The sequence below is a fragment of the Primulina eburnea genome, chromosome 2 (genome assembly GCF_022965805.1).
Source record: "Primulina eburnea isolate SZY01 chromosome 2, ASM2296580v1, whole genome shotgun sequence".
NCBI classification, from domain to species: Eukaryota; Viridiplantae; Streptophyta; class Magnoliopsida; order Lamiales; family Gesneriaceae; genus Primulina; species Primulina eburnea.
Window position 1 is genome coordinate 9,561,174 of NC_133102.1, and position 19,692 is coordinate 9,580,865.

The window sequence follows — 19,692 nt, forward strand, 5'->3', positions numbered from 1 at the left end:
TTTTCTACTAATTTCAGTAGTCCATCTTTCTTATCCTGATGATTTACAAAGAAGAGTAATATTTTCGATTTAAAAGGTAATAATTTTTCATTAATCGGGTCGGGTTGGAGACTCGTCTCATAAAACTAATCCGTACGTAAGACAATCTCGTAAGAATTTTTGTGTAAATAATTGGGTTCTTAAAGTTATCCACCATGGTATTTTGATGGAGTTTATCATTATATTAATGTAAAACAAAAAGTGTTTTATGTGTGTGTGTGTGTGTGCAATTATTAAATAAAATTGTATTCTTCATGAAATAAAAATATATTAACATTTAAAATTGGAATTTTCGTTTTAACGCATATTAGGTTTATTTATTTTAGAAAAACATAATTAAAAGTTCATAGTTTGTATGGACATATATGTGTCTTGATCGCCTAGCCAAATTCCAATTATATATTATAACTCTAATTAATTAATTTGGAGTTCCCTTATTTTCTTTTAAAAGTTTATTATTACATTTTTAGTCATCCAATTATGATTTTTGTATCTTGTAATAAAACTTGTACTAATGAATTTATTTGGACTAAGAGATATTAATTACATATTACTTTTATTTCGATGGAATTTGAAATCCATCATATCAGTTAATTAAAAATTAAAAGCGGTGGATTTCCAATCAATAGAATTCGAAAGTATATGCATCAAACAAGCGCAAAAGATATGAACTTTAAAATGAAAATTATGAAATTTCAAATCGTTTAATCCAAATACACGCGCGTACGTGTCTAACGAATAGATGACATAAAAGGATTAAACGGGTTGTAATTATAAATACTAATTACCCATCGATGATCATACTTGTAGTGATAAGTGACATACTGATCAATACCCTCATTTGGTTGTTCATGGTACTCAATGGGGCAACCCTATACCCTATAACTTTCTGGCAATCAGCCACAAATCTGTTGCACTTTTCTTCATTAAACAACATACTATTATAATCTCTCTTTGCAAATGCCAAGCTTGCATCTTCGAATTCATTCAACAAGAATCCATACGCAGTCTCGCAAATCACGTAAAGATCGTGAGTAATCTTGTCCTTCGCTCTGTTTTTCGATTCTGTCACGAATATGCGAGCATCTGTACCATGTACCAATGTTTGTTCGACCGCAATTTCACACAATCGCGTGATATCTGCGTTTGGATCATTCGCGTTTTTATTAAAAACACCTGCACAAAACCCGTAGTTTTCCGTCGAACGACATATTCTCTCGACCAACTCTTGAGTACTGCTCAACGATGGTCGAAACGAAAGAGAGAGGACGACCATCGCGATCATCGACCACGAGGAAAAAAGGGATAAATAACGCATTTAATTAATATCTTGGGAGTTCTCGATATAACATGCAATGATAACAAAATTAAATTATGTAGTTTGAAGGATGAAGGTTGGTATATATATATATATATAAAATGGTGATATATATATAAATATCACCATTTTCAAATGAATTAACTGAGGTTGACCAGTAATTTTAATATATATTAAGATTCAATACATAGATTTTATCAGAATTTATGTTCGATTTGATCATTTGACTAAAATAAATACTATTCTTCGTTTGGACTTTTCTAAAAAATAAATTAATTAAATTTTTTACCAGATATTTTCACTAGAGTTTTATAATTAAACATGATTAGATGAATTAATCATATATGGTAAGTATTTTAAATCGTATAAAGCATAAACATATGCATTATTTTAACTAATTTGGTGTCTTGTAGACGAGTTCAAAATCATTTGAATTGAAGTTAGAATATATTTTATAAATCCATTTTATTATTATGGTGAAAAATAATAATCCACCAAGTGTATTAACGTCGTTCTGTATATAGTAAATTTCACATACTCATCAATCCATATCTAAATTAAATAAATTGATGGAAATAATTTAAACGACAACTCGTTAAAATTTTCGAATTGTAATGTCTTTAATTTTTTTATGTCGATGAAACCCATGACCGCTACTTTTTTATGTGCACTGTATATATAAACTCTGGACTAATACTAGTAGTGTGCAAACATTTACGTTCGTCAAAATTCCTATATCCGCTACATGAAACTCAATTTTGTGGATGGCATCATTCTATATCTGCTTGTGGAACCGATTATTGTTAATTTAAAATACATTATACGTTCGGCTAATCTTTTGTTGCTCATTCAATAGTACACTCAGATTATATTTTTACCTGTCAAACCTTTTATTTAAATTTTTATTGTATTATGCTTTATTTTATCGTCAAAGTGATAATATTATAGAGAAGAGGCATTCTAAGAAATTAAATTTTGTGGGTTTTAGAGACAAAAAATAATCAGTATATACAACTTATCCATTTGTTTAAGACTAGTGGATCGTAAATCTAAACAAAAAATAAGACAAATTGGTTTTAGTGATGGATCGGAATTTAAGTTTTTATGTAAGATTCTGTAGTGACCCGTTCCAGAATCACCTACTAATCAAGAACTAAGCATGCGATTAACTTAATTAAAAACAATCAGAAATAAAGGCGGAAAACTGTCACCAAAAGATAGTTATACAACCCAAACGAAATCAGGACAACTCAAAATATATTCGGTACAACCATATCGAATAGAATAGTACTGAAAACTAAACCAACCAGCTACTCACTGTCCTCCTCCTGCTCTTCCTGAGCCATCCAACCTGAGGCCTGCCCCATGGGAATGGGGTGTCCAAGATAAACAAAACCGATGACGTGAGCGATAAGAACGTCCAGTACAAAAGCATGAGTATACAAGCCTATATGAAATGCACATGCTATGATATGATACCAGGGTAGTCAAGAAACAGGAGTAACAAAGGATCTCAAAATGCTCAGTCTAGAGGCGCCAAGTGGATAGTGCCGCGCGGTACTCCTCTGGGTCACTGCATCCACTACAAGAACAGACGTGGACCTAAAATGTCCCGGATCACCGAAGCCCTCCGGACCCGTCGGCCACTGTGTACTCTCGGTGTCCATGCGTCCACAAGACAAGACAGGGCTGAGCGGCCCCACAAGATATAGCTTATCTCGAAAGAGATACAGCTCAACAGTAAAGGCTATCTCGAAGGAGATACGGCTCAACATGAAATGCAACATGCATCATAAAACGTGACATAATAGCATGCATCATATGACATATATCAATGCACCACATAATCATGCAACACATATAAGGATGTATACTCGACCAGGATATCTCGGATAGTACTTTCGTACCTCTATCACAGCAAGCCTAGCCTTACGCAACACCGCTAATCAGGTCTAGAACAAGCCTACGCATCAAAAGCATACCCAATGAACAATACTACCATGCTCGACTAGCAAAACCAGTACCACCAAAGGTTTAGGGTTTACCTTCGTCCGTCGACAGCCCTTTGATGTTGATTGCCTCGTAACTCAGGCGTCACTACGCTACTAATCCTGGTAGCTCTTGGCTAACGCTCGACCGACAAACTAACCCTAGAAACCTTCCAAACCTCTCAAAATGAGACACAACTTCAAGAATTGACAAACCAAAATGAGGAAATCCGAGCACTATTTATAGGCTATGTTCGGATCCACCGAACCCACTTCGGAACGTCCGAACTCCCACGTGTCCATCGGCTCTTGACACCTCATGATCGGATCCACCGAACCTACACTTCGGGTCATCCGAACTTGCATGCAAACTGACGTGTCGATCAACTCTTGACACCTCATGATCGGATCCACCGAACCCACTTCGGATCGTCCGAACTCTTCGGTGCTACCGAACCATCTTCGGTCCGTCCGATCATGACCATGGTCAAAATTACACATTAAACCTTCTTAATCACCATTAATCCGTTAAATACCCAATTTGGAATTCGGGCTACTACATTCTCCCCCCCTTAAAAAGATTTCGTCCTCGAAATCAAGTTTATAGGATGAACAAAAACTGAAATAACAACATTGTTATTATAACTCAATTTGTTGTTGAACACAACTGATATTTGGATTACAACGGAAAAACACACACACCTCCATATTACAACCATAGTACAACTCAAAAGAGCTCTGGATGCTCCGAACGCATACGACTTTCTAACTCCCAAGTGGCTTCTTCAGTGCCTCTGCGCTGCCACTGAACTAAGACAAGAGGAATGATCTTATTCCGCAATACCTTGTCTTTGCGATCGAGAATCCGCACTGGTCGTTCCACGTAAGACAAATCCGAATTTAGTTGAACTTCAGAGGGATGCAAGATGTGAGACTCATCTGCTATGTATCGTCTCAACAAAGATACGTGGAACACATCATGAATACTTGATAGGTACGGCGGCAATGCAAGTCTGTAAGCCAAATCCCCCACGCTTTCCAATATTTCAAATGGACCAATAAATCTCGGAGACAGCTTACCCTTGAGACCAAATCTCAAAATCCTGCGAAAAGGCGAAACTTGGAGAAACACTTTCTCACCTGGCTGAAAATAAAGAGGTCGACGTTTGGTGTTCGCATAACTAGCCTGTCGATCCTGAGCGATCTTAATCCGCTTCTTGATTATTGCAACCTTATCAATAGCCTGCTGGACTAACTCCGGTCCCTCAACATGTCGTTCCCCAACTTCATCCCAAAATAATGGAGTACGACAACGTCGCCCATACAACGCCTCAAATGGTGCCATACCAATACTACGATGATAGCTGTTGTTGTACGCGAACTCAATCAAAGGCAAATGATCCTGCCAAGCGGTTCCGAAATCCATCACACAAGCTCGCATCATATCCTCAAGTGTACGGATAGTCCTCTCTGTCTGACCGTCGGTCTCTGGATGATAAGCCGTACTCAAACTTAGTGAAGTGCCCAATGCTGACTGGAAACTACCCCAAAATCGTGAGGTAAAACGAGGATCTCTGTCACTAACAATACTGACTGGCACTCCATGCAAACGTAAAATCTCTTGAATATACAATCGAGCCATACGATCGAAAGTGAAATCACGGTTATATGGCAGAAAATGAGCAGACTTGGTGAGTCGGTCCACCACTACCCAAATAGCATCACTATTCCTCGAAGACAATGGTAAGTGAGTAATGAAGTCCATCGCGATATGCTCCCACTTCCATTCGGGAATAGGTAAGTTCAACAATAATCCTCCCGGTCGACGGTGCTCTGCCTTAACCTGCTGACAAACAAGACACTTGGAAACAAACTGATAAACGCTGCGCTTCATCCCTTTCCACCAAAATCGTGTCCTCAAATCTTTATACATCTTGTTGCTTCCTGGATGGACACTCAACTTGCTTCGATGGGCCTGAGATAAGATCTCTTCCCTCAAAGTATCATCCTCTGGTACCACAACCCGATTAGACAAACACAGAAGACCATTAGACTGATAATGGAAATTGCTATCTCCACCAACCAACCGAGCTAATCTCTGAGTCTTGAGATCAGACATCTGAGCATCTCGAATCCGAGCGAACAAAGCTGGCTCAGATAAAATGGTAGCAACACGAATGCTCTCCATACCTTTCCGATGTTTGAAATTAAAACCCAACGAACAACAATCCTGGATAGTACTAATCATAGCACTGGTCTGAAGTGTAGAGACTCTCACCTTGCGACTAAGAGCCTCGGCTGTGAGATTCGCAGAGCCTGGATGGTATTTGATCTCGCAGTCATAATCTTTAAGTAGATCCATCCAACGACGTTGTCTCATGTTCAACTCAGCCTGAGTGAACAGATACTTCAGACTCTTATGATCAGTAAAAATTTCAAACTTAACCCCGTACAAGTAATGACGCCAGATCTTTAGCGCAAACACAATAGCAGCTAATTCTAGATCATGAATAGGGTACTTCTCCTCGTGAGGTTTTAACTGCCTGGATGCGTAAGCGATCACATGACCATTCTGCGTCAACACACACCCTAATCCTTGAAAAGAAGCATCGGTGTAAACACTGAAACCATCAGATCCTGACGGTAACACCAAAACAGGTGCAGAAGTCAGAAGTCGACGAAGCTCTCTGAAACTATCTTCGCACTCAGATGACCACTCAAATGGAACATCCTTCCGAGTAAGCTGCGTCAATGGTCTAGCTACCTGAGAGAAATTCACGATGAAGCGACGATAATACCCTGCCAGACCTAGAAAACTACGGATCTCAGCCACCGTCGTAGGACGTGACCAATTCAGCACTGCTTCGATCTTGCTGGGATCCACAGAAATTCCTTCCTTGGAAATCACATGACCAAGGAATACTACACGATCAATCCAGAACTCGCACTTACTCAGCTTAGCATACAATTGCTTCTCGCGAAGAATCTGCAACACAATCCTCAAGTGTTGGATATGCTCTTCCACACTGTGAGAATAAATCAAGATATCGTCGATGAAAACCACAACAAACTGATCTAGAAAATCCCGAAAGACTCGATTCATCAGATCCATGAACACCGCTGGCGCATTCGTCAATCCAAATGGCATAACTAGAAACTCGTAATGCCCATATCGAGTACGAAATGCAGTCTTGGAAATATCATCATCTCTAACTCTCATCTGATGATAACCCGATCGCAAGTCAATCTTGGAGTAAACAGAGGTACCCTGAAGCTGATCGAACAAGTCATCGATACGAGGTAATGGATACTTGTTTTTGATCGTCACACGATTCAGCTGGCGATAATCAATACACAATCGCATCGATCCATCCTTTTTCTTGACAAACAAGACTGGAGCTCCCCAAGGTGAAACACTCGGGCGAATATAACCTTTATCAAGAAGATCCTGCAATTGCTGCTTCAATTCTCTCATCTCTGATGGAGCAAGACGATAGGGGGCACGAGAAATCGGTGCAGTCCCTGGCATTAACTCAATGCCAAATTCCACCTCTCTAACCGGAGGAAAACCAGGAATCTCATCTGGAAAAACATCAGGAAATTCACAAACCACTGGAATATCCTCTATACCAACACTACCTGTGGATGAATCAATCGCATAGATGAGGTAGCCTTCCCCGCCCGCCTCTAAAGCACGACAGGCTTTCAGAGCAGATACCACTGGCATCGGAGGTCGCGCTCCCTCACCATAGAAAAACCAACTAGAGCTCTCAGTCGTACGAAACTGAACAAGCTTCTGGTAACAATCCACGGTAGCTCGGTAGGTAGTCAAAAGGTCTATACCTAGAATACAATCAAAATCTTCCATCTCCAGGATCATAAGATTCGCAATCAATTCGTTACCCTCAAAATCTAAGGGACAACCCATCACTAGACGCTTCGCTAACACCGAATGACCCATCGGAGTAGAAACAGAAAGAATGACGTCTAGAGAAACATACGGTAACTTATGACGCTTAACAAATCGTGCAGAAATGAATGAATGTGATGCTCCGGTATCAATAAGAACAAAAGCAGGGATACCGCATAAACGAAAAGTACCTGCTATGAATCTCTCCGTTTCATCTGCAGCCTGATCCTGGTTCAGCGCAAAAACCTGACCTTGGGCACGAGGTCGAAGATTTGAACTACCCACTGCCTGACCCTGCCTCCTCTGCTGAACAGTCGTCTGAGATCCGGAACCAGATCCTGCTCCACCTCGTAATTGAGGACAATTCTTCTTGAGATGACCCATCTCTCCGCACTGAAAACAAGCTCCCGCGGCTGATCGGCATTGCTCCGATGGATGGTTCTTCCCACAATGCACACAAGAAACCTTCTTCTTACCAAAGCGGAAAACACCGCTAGACCGTGATCCAGATCCAGAAGAAGAAGAACCAGATTTCTTGAAAGACTGAGATCGAGGGCTCAAAGTACTCGGAGGTCTAGAGGAAAGAATAGCCCTACCACGCTGGAGACTGATCTCTGCCTGGCGACACCGGTTCACTAACCCATCATAAGAAGTAGGATTATCACAGACAGTGACTCGATCAAAAATCTCCTGGTTAAGACCCTGAAGGAAATGGTCATACTTGGCCTCAGAACTGCCACTGATATGAGGGGCAAAGGGTAACAACTCGAAGAACTTCTGCTGATATTCATCAAAAGACATACTCCCCTGCTTAAGATTCAGGAGCTCAATCGTCTTTGCCTGGCGAAGGGCTGGAGGAAAATACAGCTGCATGAAAGCTGCACGGAAATCGGCCCAAGTCACCCTACCCTGAGACTGGACTATCGGCGCAGAAGTCGATCGCCACCACTTGCGCGCACGGCCCTCGAGAAGAAAACTAAGGGTCTCCATCCTCTGCTCCTCGGTGCACTGGAATGCACGGAAACAACTCTCCATGCGCTCTAACCAATCCTCAGCATCATCGGGAGTCTCACCGCCGACTAAAGGCTTAGGCCCCATCTGAATGAAACGGTGCAAATCAAAACGCCTAGAACCATCCCGACGATGACGATGTTCACGATGACGCCTACGATCGTCCTGGTCACCCCAACGACCTACACTTCCCTGACTACTCTCATCACCAAAGTGGTCAGCCATCGCTACAAGATAGAATGGGGAAAATGGTAAAATGGTCAACGAAAATCCCAAAACAGAATCTATATCCCAAAATCGTAAGCATGCTCTGATACCATAAATGTAGTGACCCGTTCCAGAATCACCTACTAATCAAGAACTAAGCATGCGATTAACTTAATTAAAAACAATCAGAAATAAAGACGGAAAACTGTCACCAAAAGATAGTTATACAACCCAAACGAAATCAGGACAACTCAAAATATATTCGGTACAACCATATCGAATAGAATAGTACTGAAAACTAAACCAACCAGCTACTCACTGTCCTCCTCCTGCTCTTCCTGAGCCATCCAACCTGAGGCCTGCCCCATGGGAATGGGGTGTCCAAGATAAACAAAACCGAGGACGTGAGCGATAAGAACGCCCAGTACAAAAGCATGAGTATACAAGCCTATATGAAATGCACATGCTATGATATGATACCAGGGTAGTCAAGAAACAGGAGTAACAAAGGATCTCAAAATGCTCAGTCTAGAGGCGCCAAGTGGATAGTGCCGCGCGGTACTCCTCTGGGTCACTGCATCCACTACAAGAACAGACGTGGACCTAAAATGTCCCGGATCACCGAAGCTCTCCGGACCCGTCGGCCACTGTGTACTCTCGGTGTCCATGCGTCCACAAGACAAGACAGGGCTGAGCGGCCCCACAAGATATAGCTTATCTCGAAAGAGATACAGCTCAACAGTAAAGGCTATCTCGAAGGAGATACGGCTCAACATGAAATGCAACATGCATCATAAAACATGACATAATAGCATGCATCATATGACATATATCAATGCACCACATAATCATGCAACACATATAAGGATGTATACTCGACCAGGATATCTCGGATAGTACTTTCGTACCTCTATCACAGCAAGCCTAGCCTTACGCAACACCGCTAATCAGGTCTAGAACAAGCCTACGCATCAAAAGCATACCCAATGAACAATACTACCATGCTCGACTAGCAAAACCAGTACCACCAAAGGTTTAGGGTTTACCTTCGTCCGTCGACAGCCCTTTGATGTTGATTGCCTCGTAACTCAGGCGTCACTACGCTACTAATCCTGGTAGCTCTTGGCTAACGCTCGACCGACAAACTAACCCTAGAAACCTTCCAAACCTCTCAAAATGAGACACAACTTCAAGAATTGACAAACCAAAATGAGGAAATCCGAGCACTATTTATAGGCTATGTTCGGATCCACCGAACCCACTTCGGAACGTCCGAACTCCCACGTGTCCATCGGCTCTTGACACCTCATGATCGGATCCACCGAACCTACACTTCGGATCATCCGAACTTGCATGCAAACTGACGTGTCGATCAACTCTTGACACCTCATGATCGGATCCACCGAACCCACTTCGGATCGTCCGAACTCTTCGGTGCTACCGAACCATCTTCGGTCCGTCCGATCATGACCATGGTCAAAATTACACATTAAACCTTCTTAATCACCATTAATCCGTTAAATACCCAATTTGGAATTCGGGCTACTACAGATTCCATGGATAAAGTTCGACAATTCTTTGACGATATAAACTATGAACAGTTGAAATAACTAATAAGATATCATAGGAGAAAAATATGAAGAATTATAGCATATTTGAAGTGATTTTTTGCTTTCTCAACTTGGGTTGACGTCTACACCATTTGTGGACTATCATATATATATATATACACACACATATAAACTCAATAATTAGTGACAGTTTTGACTCAATAATTAGCGACGTTTTGTTAGCAACGATTTTTGTGATATTCTGTCGCTAATTAGCGACGGTTTAGTCAAAGCGACGGTTTTTGTCATATTCTGTCACTAAATTGACGATGATTTATATAAAAAACCGTTGCTAATTAGCGACGAGTTTCAAAAAACTGTATGATAGCGACAGTGACTTTAGAGACTGTTTTAAATTCCATCGTTAAAACTGTCGCGAATTTGATTATCGACGGTTTTAGTGACGGAAAGAACCGTCGCTAATTAGATTTTTTTTTTTTTTTGTGTTATTAGACATAAACGTATCTAAATAACCTAAATCAAACGAATGATGCCAAGATGCAAACCAAGGAAACCGTCTTCCTAAATTTTTAGCCAACTTGAATATTATTCGATATGTTTTCTAAATTATCGAATTGAAGCCGAATCGAATTTCTAAATTATAGAACTCGATTATATATGTAAACAAAACTTGTTAAACTTGAATTCGATCTTCAAAAGAAGCCAAACTTAAGCACAAGAAATTGGGCACTTCAACAAACTTTTGCATATGAAGGCACAAGAAGGCTTGTTCTAGACCTGATTACATCTAGAACAAGCCTACGCATCAAAAGCATACCCAATGAACAATACTACCATGCTCGACTAGCAAAACCAGTACCACCAAAGGTTTAGGGTTTACCTTCGTCCGTCGACAGCCCTTTGATGTTGATTGCCTCGTAACTCAGGCGTCACTACGCTACTAATCCTGGTAGCTCTTGGCTAACGCTCGACCGACAAACTAACCCTAGAAACCTTCCAAACCTCTCAAAATGAGACACAACTTCAAGAATTGACAAACCAAAATGAGGAAATCCGAGCACTATTTATAGGCTATGTTCGGATCCACCGAACCCACTTCGGAACGTCCGAACTCCCACGTGTCCATCGGCTCTTGACACCTCATGATCGGATCCACCGAACCTACACTTCGGATCATCCGAACTTGCATGCAAACTGACGTGTCGATCAACTCTTGACACCTCATGATCGGATCCACCGAACCCACTTCGGATCGTCCGAACTCTTCGGTGCTACCGAACCATCTTCGGTCCGTCCGATCATGACTATGGTCAAAATTACACATTAAACCTTCTTAATCATCATTAATCCGTTAAATACCCAATTTGGAATTCGGGTTACTACAGATTCCATGGATAAAGTTCGACAATTCTTTGACGATATAAACTATGAACAGTTGAAATAACTAATAAGATATCATAGGAGAAAAATATGAAGAATTATAGCATATTTGAAGTGATTTTTTGCTTTCTCAACTTGGGTTGACGTCTACACCATTTGTGGACTATCATATATATATATACACACACATATAAACTCAATAATTAGCGACAGTTTTGACTCAATAATTAGCGACGTTTTGTTAGCAACGATTTTTGTGATATTCTGTCGCTAATTAGCGACGGTTTAGTCAAAGCGACGGTTTTTGTCATATTCTGTCACTAAATTGACGATGATTTATATAAAAAACCGTGGCTAATTAGCGACGAGTTTCAAAAAACTGTATGATAGCGACAGTGACTTTAGAGACTGTTTTAAATTCCATCGTTAAAACTGTCGCGAATTTGATTATCGACGGTTTTAGTGACGGAAAGAACCGTCGCTAATTAGATTTTTTTTTTTTTTTTGTGTTATTAGACATAAACGTATCTAAATAACCTAAATCAAACGAATGATGCCAAGATGCAAACCAAGGAAACCGTCTTCCTAAATTTTTAGCCAACTTGAATATTATTCGATATGTTTTCTAAATTATCGAATTGAAGCCGAATCGAATTTCTAAATTATAGAACTCGATTATATATGTAAACAAAACTTGTTAAACTTGAATTCGATCTTCAAAAGAAGCCAAACTTAAGCACAAGAAATTGGGCACTTCAACAAACTTTTGCATATGAAAATTGAAAGCAACATATGCCTTAAAAGTAGAAATCCAGAAATCCACGTACAACTTTCTGGAATTCATCAACACCACAAGTTTGACGAATTATACATCTAGTCAAGTCGAGCCAAGCGTGGAACATTAACGGATAATCAGAATTACCTGTCTGGAAACATAATTGGCGCCACGAGAGACCAAATAAACAAGGCAGCAGTGGGATTATTGCTTGCGTAACAAATATCGGATTGTTGTGGATGATACTTTAGTGGAGGGCCGTGGAGTAGATGTCCATGAAGGTGGTGTTAGGGATGGTGCTCAAAGCCGGTCCCGTAATGCTCGACGTCGTTGGAATAGATGCCAAAACCGTGGGGGTTTGGGTGCTAGGGGGCGTGGCACTAGGGGTGGCCGTGGGTTTAATGGGAGTCGTGGAGATGGTATGGAGATTGGTGTGGATTTTGATGATGGTGTGGTGCCCCCGATCTTGGGGTTGATGGGGGTGGCCGTGAGTTTATTGGGGGTCGTGGAGATGGTGGGGAGACTGGTGTGGATTTTGTTGGTTGTGTGATACCTCCTGATCTTGGGGTTGATGGGGGGGAGGTGGTAGCGACACTTTGGGTGTTGAGATCATTGATCCCATTGTGGAGGAAGATATATTTGTGGTCACACCTAGAGATGGTGGTGACAAATTTGTTGTGGAGGTGTTTGTGGATGAGTGTGATGATGATGGCTTTGAGGATGTTACTAACAAACGTACCAAAAAACTATCTGTCACCTCAAGAGTTTGGAGAAGCAGTGCAATTTGGGGAGTTCGAGCTCTAATTCTACGGAGTTTATTGAATTGGACCCCCGAAGTTGGTTGCCTAAGTTGAATGCGAAATCGAAATTGAGACTAGAGCTCAAGCGGAGGCTCGGCGGCTTAAGGCCGCCTCTCGCCCCTTATGAAGATTGCTTGTTGGAATTTGAGGGGTTTTAACAAGCCCCTTAAACAAAGGAATGCTCAAGGGTTCATTAAAAAGCGTAACTTGAGTATTCTTGGTTTACTTGAAGTCAAAGTAAAGGAACATTTGGTGGATCGCATGATGGCTACGAATTTCCCGGGTTTGTCTTTTATTCAAAATTTCTTGTTAAGTGATAAGATTCTTATCTTGCTTATGTTGAACATTAGTTTTGTCATTGTTGATCTCTTTGAAATGACGGATCAAGTGATTCATGTGAATGTTGTTTGCTTGCATTCTCATAGAGTATTTGTTATCTCATTTGTTTATGGTTTGAATTCGGTGGTGGAGAGGAGACCATTGTGGGATTTTTTGATGGGTCGTGGTGATAGCGTGGTCTTACCGTGGAAGGTATTGGGTGATTTCAATTGTGTTCTATTCCCGCATGAGAAAATGGGTGGTCTTCCGATTAGGCCCTGTGATATTGTTGACCTGAGACGTTGTATCTCACACCTTGAGTTATCGTATGTGAACCATGTGGGTTGTTTCTTTACTTGGTCTACTTTGGCGATTTCTTCTAAACTTGATCGGGTAATGGTTAACCACCACTGGACACAATCGAATCTTGATGTGTTTGTGGACTTCTTGGTTTCGGGGTGTCTCTCTGACCATGCTTGTAGTGTTGTAAGCATTTTTCGTGATAGTGTTTGTCGTGCCACTCCTTTCGAATTCTTTAATATGTGGACTATATGAAACATCTACTAATTTTAAAAGCGCGGAAATATTTTTTTTTAAATAAAAGCTCGCATTTTAGAAATAACATTTAAAAATGTCTTAAGTATTTGAAAATATAAATAGTGCGTAAACATAAACGAGTAAAAATTGTGAAAATCATCAGCGTATCAAAACCAGCATATAAAAATGTTCATATCATCTCAAATCTCATAAAAACAAAATGTGAAAAACATATGGTCCTCGGGTCGTGTCACCCCACCAGGTCTGTCTACTCAGTGTTCAGCACCTCCAGTCCTCTCAATAACAAGCTCACCTGCATCACACACGCCTAGTGAGTCTAAAGACTCAACACACCTGTACCGTTAATAACAAGTACATATACATAGCACAAAACAGTGAAAATATCATACTCAACATATCTTTCATGAACTTAAAAGCATAACGTAAACGTGTCGTATAAAATCATGTCGTGTCAACTCATGTCATCTCATATCATCATATACGTGTCAAAACAGCTCATCGTGTCATAAACTTAAACATTTTCTTTTACTTGAATTCAGTTCATTAGTTGTGACTTTCGTATCAGCTCTATCGTATCAGCTCTATCGATGGATCCATCTATAAAAACCGTGGTACCCGGCGGCGGGGGACATCAGCGACAGCATTACCCGCCCACTGAGCCCGGGCCTCAGCTCATCATATCTCATGTCATCGTATACATATACATCGTCAATCACAACCAATTCCCATCCTTCAAAAATATCATCATTTTCATCACTTAATAAAAACATGCATATGCGTAACTTTTCCTTTAAAACAAGCATGCGACGTATTTATCGTAATTGCGTAAAAATCATAGAAATAATGCATAAACATTTAAAATATCATATATTTGTGCTCAGGGCGCTGCCAAGACCAAAATCTCACCCCGGGTGCAAAATGACCATTTTGCCCCTGGAAACCCGAAAATTATCGTTTCACCCCTGGACCTCTAAAATTGACCCGAAACTTACCAAACTATTTAAAATATCCCAAAACATATTTAAAAGTGTTCCTAGACGTAAAATCGAGCCCAAAATCAGAAATTGACCGATTCGTTTTAAAACTTGAACCGGGGTCCCGGTTTTAACCTGAATCGGCTCGAAACTCACCCGAAATTTTCCCAATTTTTATATTATCTTAAAAACATTTAAAGCTCCTAAAACAATGTAACTAAGCCCCTACAACCACGACTAACTTTCAGACATGCTAAAATTCTCGGCCTAACACCTAACCCATATTCCTAGCAACACATGGCCCCCAATCTCATAAATCACTCGGTCCCCTCTAATCCTACCATCTGTCCAGCCATTGAATCTCATCTTTAAGACCGTGGGGAACCTCCCAAACTAAGCCAAACCCACGTGAAATGCTGCTGTACGAATCCTACAAAGGAAAAGTTCGAACCTCTCCAAGGGCACTACCCGAACTCCCAGTCCACAAGACATGCAGCCGACTCATCTATGGTTCCAGCAGCGGTGGCCTCTTCCAGGACCGTGACTCAGACCCACCAGGGTCTGGTCTTGGCCTCGGTTCAGCCCTCACACCAACCATTTTATCCCCAGCCCGACCGCAGCCCCTACCGAACGAACCAAGCCATATTCCCTCGATCTCGCCTCCTACAGCAACATCAATCAGTTTCATTCCAAGGTTCCCTCATGACACTACCCTTAGCCTCTGTATAGCCCTGAGCCGCAGCCCTTTGCACCCCAAACAGAAAAACGTGAGCAGCATATGCAATCATGCAAGGAACCCATGAAAATTTCACTAATCTTCCCTACACATGCTTGGATCAAGAGTTTTACATGCATAAACACATACACATCAGTAAAATAGCGTAAATGATGCAGAAAAGAACGTTACAAAGCGTGCCTGATGATGCTAGAGAAACAAAACGAGATGATAGAACCGTGAGCAGTTTTTCTTGCAAGCTTTAGGGACAAAAACGAGGCATCCAGCTGGAGTTCTCTGAAACCGAGAGGAATGAGTTGAGTGGAGGAGGTGGGCGGCTATTGAAACCTAAATAGGTTTAGTGGGCAGTTAAGGGGGTAATTAGGTATAAATTATAAAGTTTATGATTAATTAAATGATTGAATAATAGATAATGGACCTAAATTTGATAATAAAAAGTTAATTAAGCCTAATACGTTTAAAAGTAGCTTCATTAAATCTAATCATACTCCCGAAAAATATTTCGTGTTGGAAAGCTTTTGAAAATATTAGCCGAACCCTTAAAAGTCACCGATTCGATAAAATTTGTGCACTGTTAAAAATAAAATCATACAGTTAAAAATACCCAAAAATCTCATTTTTGAAAAATACCTTTAAAACATCTTATATTAATTAATAAAAATTAATCTTGTAATAAAAATAATTTCTTGATAAATCTTCGGTCTTCGTTCCTCGTTCGAGCTCGAAATGCAACTTAAAAATCTTTAATGCATGAACCTTTAAAAATTTCATTAAATTCTATCATGCATAAATTATGCATAAAATGCATAAAAATAATTAAACACATAATTAATAAAATAAACATGTATTTTATGCTTTAAAAGAATTTAATAAAATACCAAAGAAATTTAATAATTTGCATATACGTGGTTCACGTGAACATTCAAATTTTCGGGACGTTACACTATACATCCGGACTACCACAGTCTTGTGGGTGATAATTGGTTCTATGGGGGTGGGGTCACGACACAGTTTGTACTAAAAAAGAAATTGATGCGCATGAAGCGAGTTCTCAAACAACTTAATGGTGAGAATTTTAGTCATATTTCGTGCAAAGTGGGCGAATGATGAGCTTATTGATGCTCAAAATTGGGCACTTTGTGGTGGCTTTGTGGATGATGGTATTGTGGAGTTGAGGGAAAGAGCAGAGTTTCTTCTTGAGGCGGAGAGATCATTTCTGTCCCAAAAGCGAAGTGTGAGTACTTGAAATACGGTGATAGATTTTCCAAATTCTTTCATGCTATGATCAAGCGTAACATCAAGAGGAATAAAGTTGTGGCTTTGACTCTTGGTGATGGTACTGTCTCGTTGGATCAGGATGTGATTGCACGGGAGTTTCTAGACTTCTACCGCAACCTCTTAGGTGTTGGCATGGAGAGGACTGGCATTGATGCGAATGTGGTCTCTCTTGGACCATTAGTGGGTGACGATTGTGTGGATGGGTTGATTTCGCAGGTGCATAGGGAGGAGATCCGTACTGCTTTGTTTGGTATTGATGATGACAAAGCTCCGGGTCCGGATGATTTTGGTTCTACTTTTTTTAAAAATCGTGGGATATTGTGGGTATTGATGTGGTTTCAGCTGTGGGAGAGTTCTTTCGGTCTGGGACTGTTGAAGCAGTGGAATCATGCTTCCATTGCTCTTGTTCCTAAATCTGACCATGCTACTACAGTCACTGACTTCAGGCGGCCGATATCTTGTTGCACAATATTTTACAAGATTATTGCCAAGATCTTGGCAAACAGATTGGGGCAGTGATTTCCCCGCTTATCAATCAGGCTTAGGGTGCATTTGTCCCAAGTAGATCTATTGTTGAGAACATCCACTTGGCTCAGGAGATGCTGAAACATTATGCTAGGAAGCGCACTTCTACTAGATGCATTATGAAGATCGATTTGCAGAAAGCCTATGACACAATCAACTGGGAGTTCCTTCGTGATGCCCTTTGGCTCTTGAACTTCCCTCCCATGTTTAATTCATGGATCATGGAGTGTGTTTGTACTACATCATTCTCTATTTCCTTTAACGGCCAACTTCATGGGTTCTTTAAAGGTGCTAGAAGATTGAGGCAGGGGGACCCATTATCCCCTTTTCTATTTGTCATTTGTATGGAGATTCTTTCCAAGTCTCTTCTTTGGGCTTCTCGGTCGCCAGATTTCAATTTCCACTCCAGGTGCGCTCTCTTACATATTACTCATCTTGTTTATGCTGATGACTTATTGATTCTGTCTCGGGGTGATGTGATGAGTGTGAGGATTTTGTTGGAGTGTGTGGATAGTTTTGGGAGGATGGCTGACTTGAGAGACAATGTGTTGAAATCTAATATATATATGGTGGGGGTTACAGAACCTGATAGGAGTGAGATATTGAGGATGTGTGGCTTTCGTCAGGGTTCTTTCCCTTTTCGTTACTTGGGTATTCCTTTGGCTACGGCGAGGTTGAGGGAGTCAGATTATAGTGTCTTGGTCAATGCTATCTCCAGAAAGATCACAGCGTGGCCGAGACACACTCTTTCCTATGCGGGGAAGTTGGAGTTGATTCGTTCGGTGGTCCAAGGTGGGGAGTGCTATTGGCTTTCGGTCTCGCCTATCACATATGGGGTGATTGACAAAGATTAATTCTGTTTGTTGGAGCTTTATGTGGACGAGCAAGCATCCTCCTATTGCATGGAGTAAGATTTGCTCGCCAATTGAGGATGGGGGTTAGGGTATTCGAGATCTTCGAGCTTGGAACAAGGCGCTTCTCACTAAGACCCTGTGGAATATTCACATTAAGAAGGATATATTGTGGATTCGGTGGGTGCATCATTATTACTGGAATGATGTCATGGATTGGAGGTGGAGGAAGGATGATATTGTTCTCATTAAGAAGCTTGTGGAGATCCGTTATGAGCTTTTGGCTCGTGAGGGGAGTTGGGATGTGGTGGTGGCTAGATTGTCGTTTTGGTTTGGTACGCCGAGGGCTTTGTCGGAAGCCTACATGAGTTTCTTACTAGGGGCAAGTAGATGGCCGTGGAAACCATTTTTATGGAGACCACACATCTTACCTAAACACCGTTTCGCCCTTTGGATTTTTTCTCATGGGAAGTGCTTGACAAAGGACCGACAACCCTATATCCTAGACAAGTTTTATGGTCTTTGTGGTACTGTAAATGAAACTGCACAGCATATTTTGAGTGCACAAATTCTACACAGCTTTGGGTTAGATTGTGGGAGTGGTTGGAAGTTCAGTGTATGGCGCGTTCTATGACATGTTTACTTCGTCTTCTCCACAGGAGATTCAGAGGTACTACCATGCATATGCATGGAGGTGCCACTCAGGATAGCTGCATTGGTTTATCACATTTAGAGTGCTCATAACAGGGCACTTTTTGACGGTGAGATGCCGGATGTGGAGGCTATTTTTAGGAAGATTTTGATTCATGTTCATCGAACGCTGGCTGCTGGATGATGTTCATATTTTGTCTCTCAGTATTTGGATTTCATTCTTGGATTTATCTATTTTTTTATATAACCATTTTCTTAGATTATGGTTTTTGAACACTGATTATGTGATCCCTGAGTATGCCCAGTGTATTTTGTATTCTCTTTATTTACCATCTATGATATGTGTTCATATATATAAAAAAAGAATTTTTCACAAAGAAGTTGTAGTTTCTTCCAATCAATCCGAATAAGTGCCCGAAAAAGTTGCATTGGATAGTATAAAACAATTGAAGTCAGAACTATTTTTATATTTTTCCAGCAACATCTTAATAGCTATCAGAAAGAAAAAGAGATTCAATCAAACCCTACAGTCCGATGTGGTTGTGAATATCATTTTTAAGTACATTCAATAATCGAAGTATGGCACATCCTTCTAACTACTCTTACAAAAAGAACAAATTGATAAGACATCAGCCAAAATGACAAAGAAACAATTGAAAGCCCAATTTGGATGTAAGCTCTCGAACGAGCATATTTCACCATTATATATTTAAGCTAATATAGATTATCATCCAATAGGGATAATAAGCATTTTCTATGAGAAACCCAAGCATACAACAGAGAAAGAAAAAAGGAAGGAAAT

At 40.6% G+C, this 19,692-nt stretch overlaps 2 protein-coding genes across 2 annotated transcripts; one reads left to right on the forward strand and one right to left on the reverse strand.

The window, feature by feature from the left end:
* Positions 1-823: 823 nt before the first annotated feature.
* Positions 824-1,315, reverse strand: LOC140824092 (uncharacterized). Its single transcript, XM_073185690.1, has one exon. It carries the CDS (start codon positions 1,313-1,315, stop codon positions 824-826), a length of 492 nt encoding a protein of 163 aa, XP_073041791.1.
* Positions 1,316-13,122: 11,807 nt separating this feature from the next.
* Positions 13,123-13,872, forward strand: LOC140824093 (uncharacterized). The gene has a single exon (XM_073185692.1). It carries the CDS (start codon positions 13,123-13,125, stop codon positions 13,870-13,872), a length of 750 nt encoding a protein of 249 aa, XP_073041793.1.
* The last annotated feature ends 5,820 nt before the right edge of the window (positions 13,873-19,692 follow it).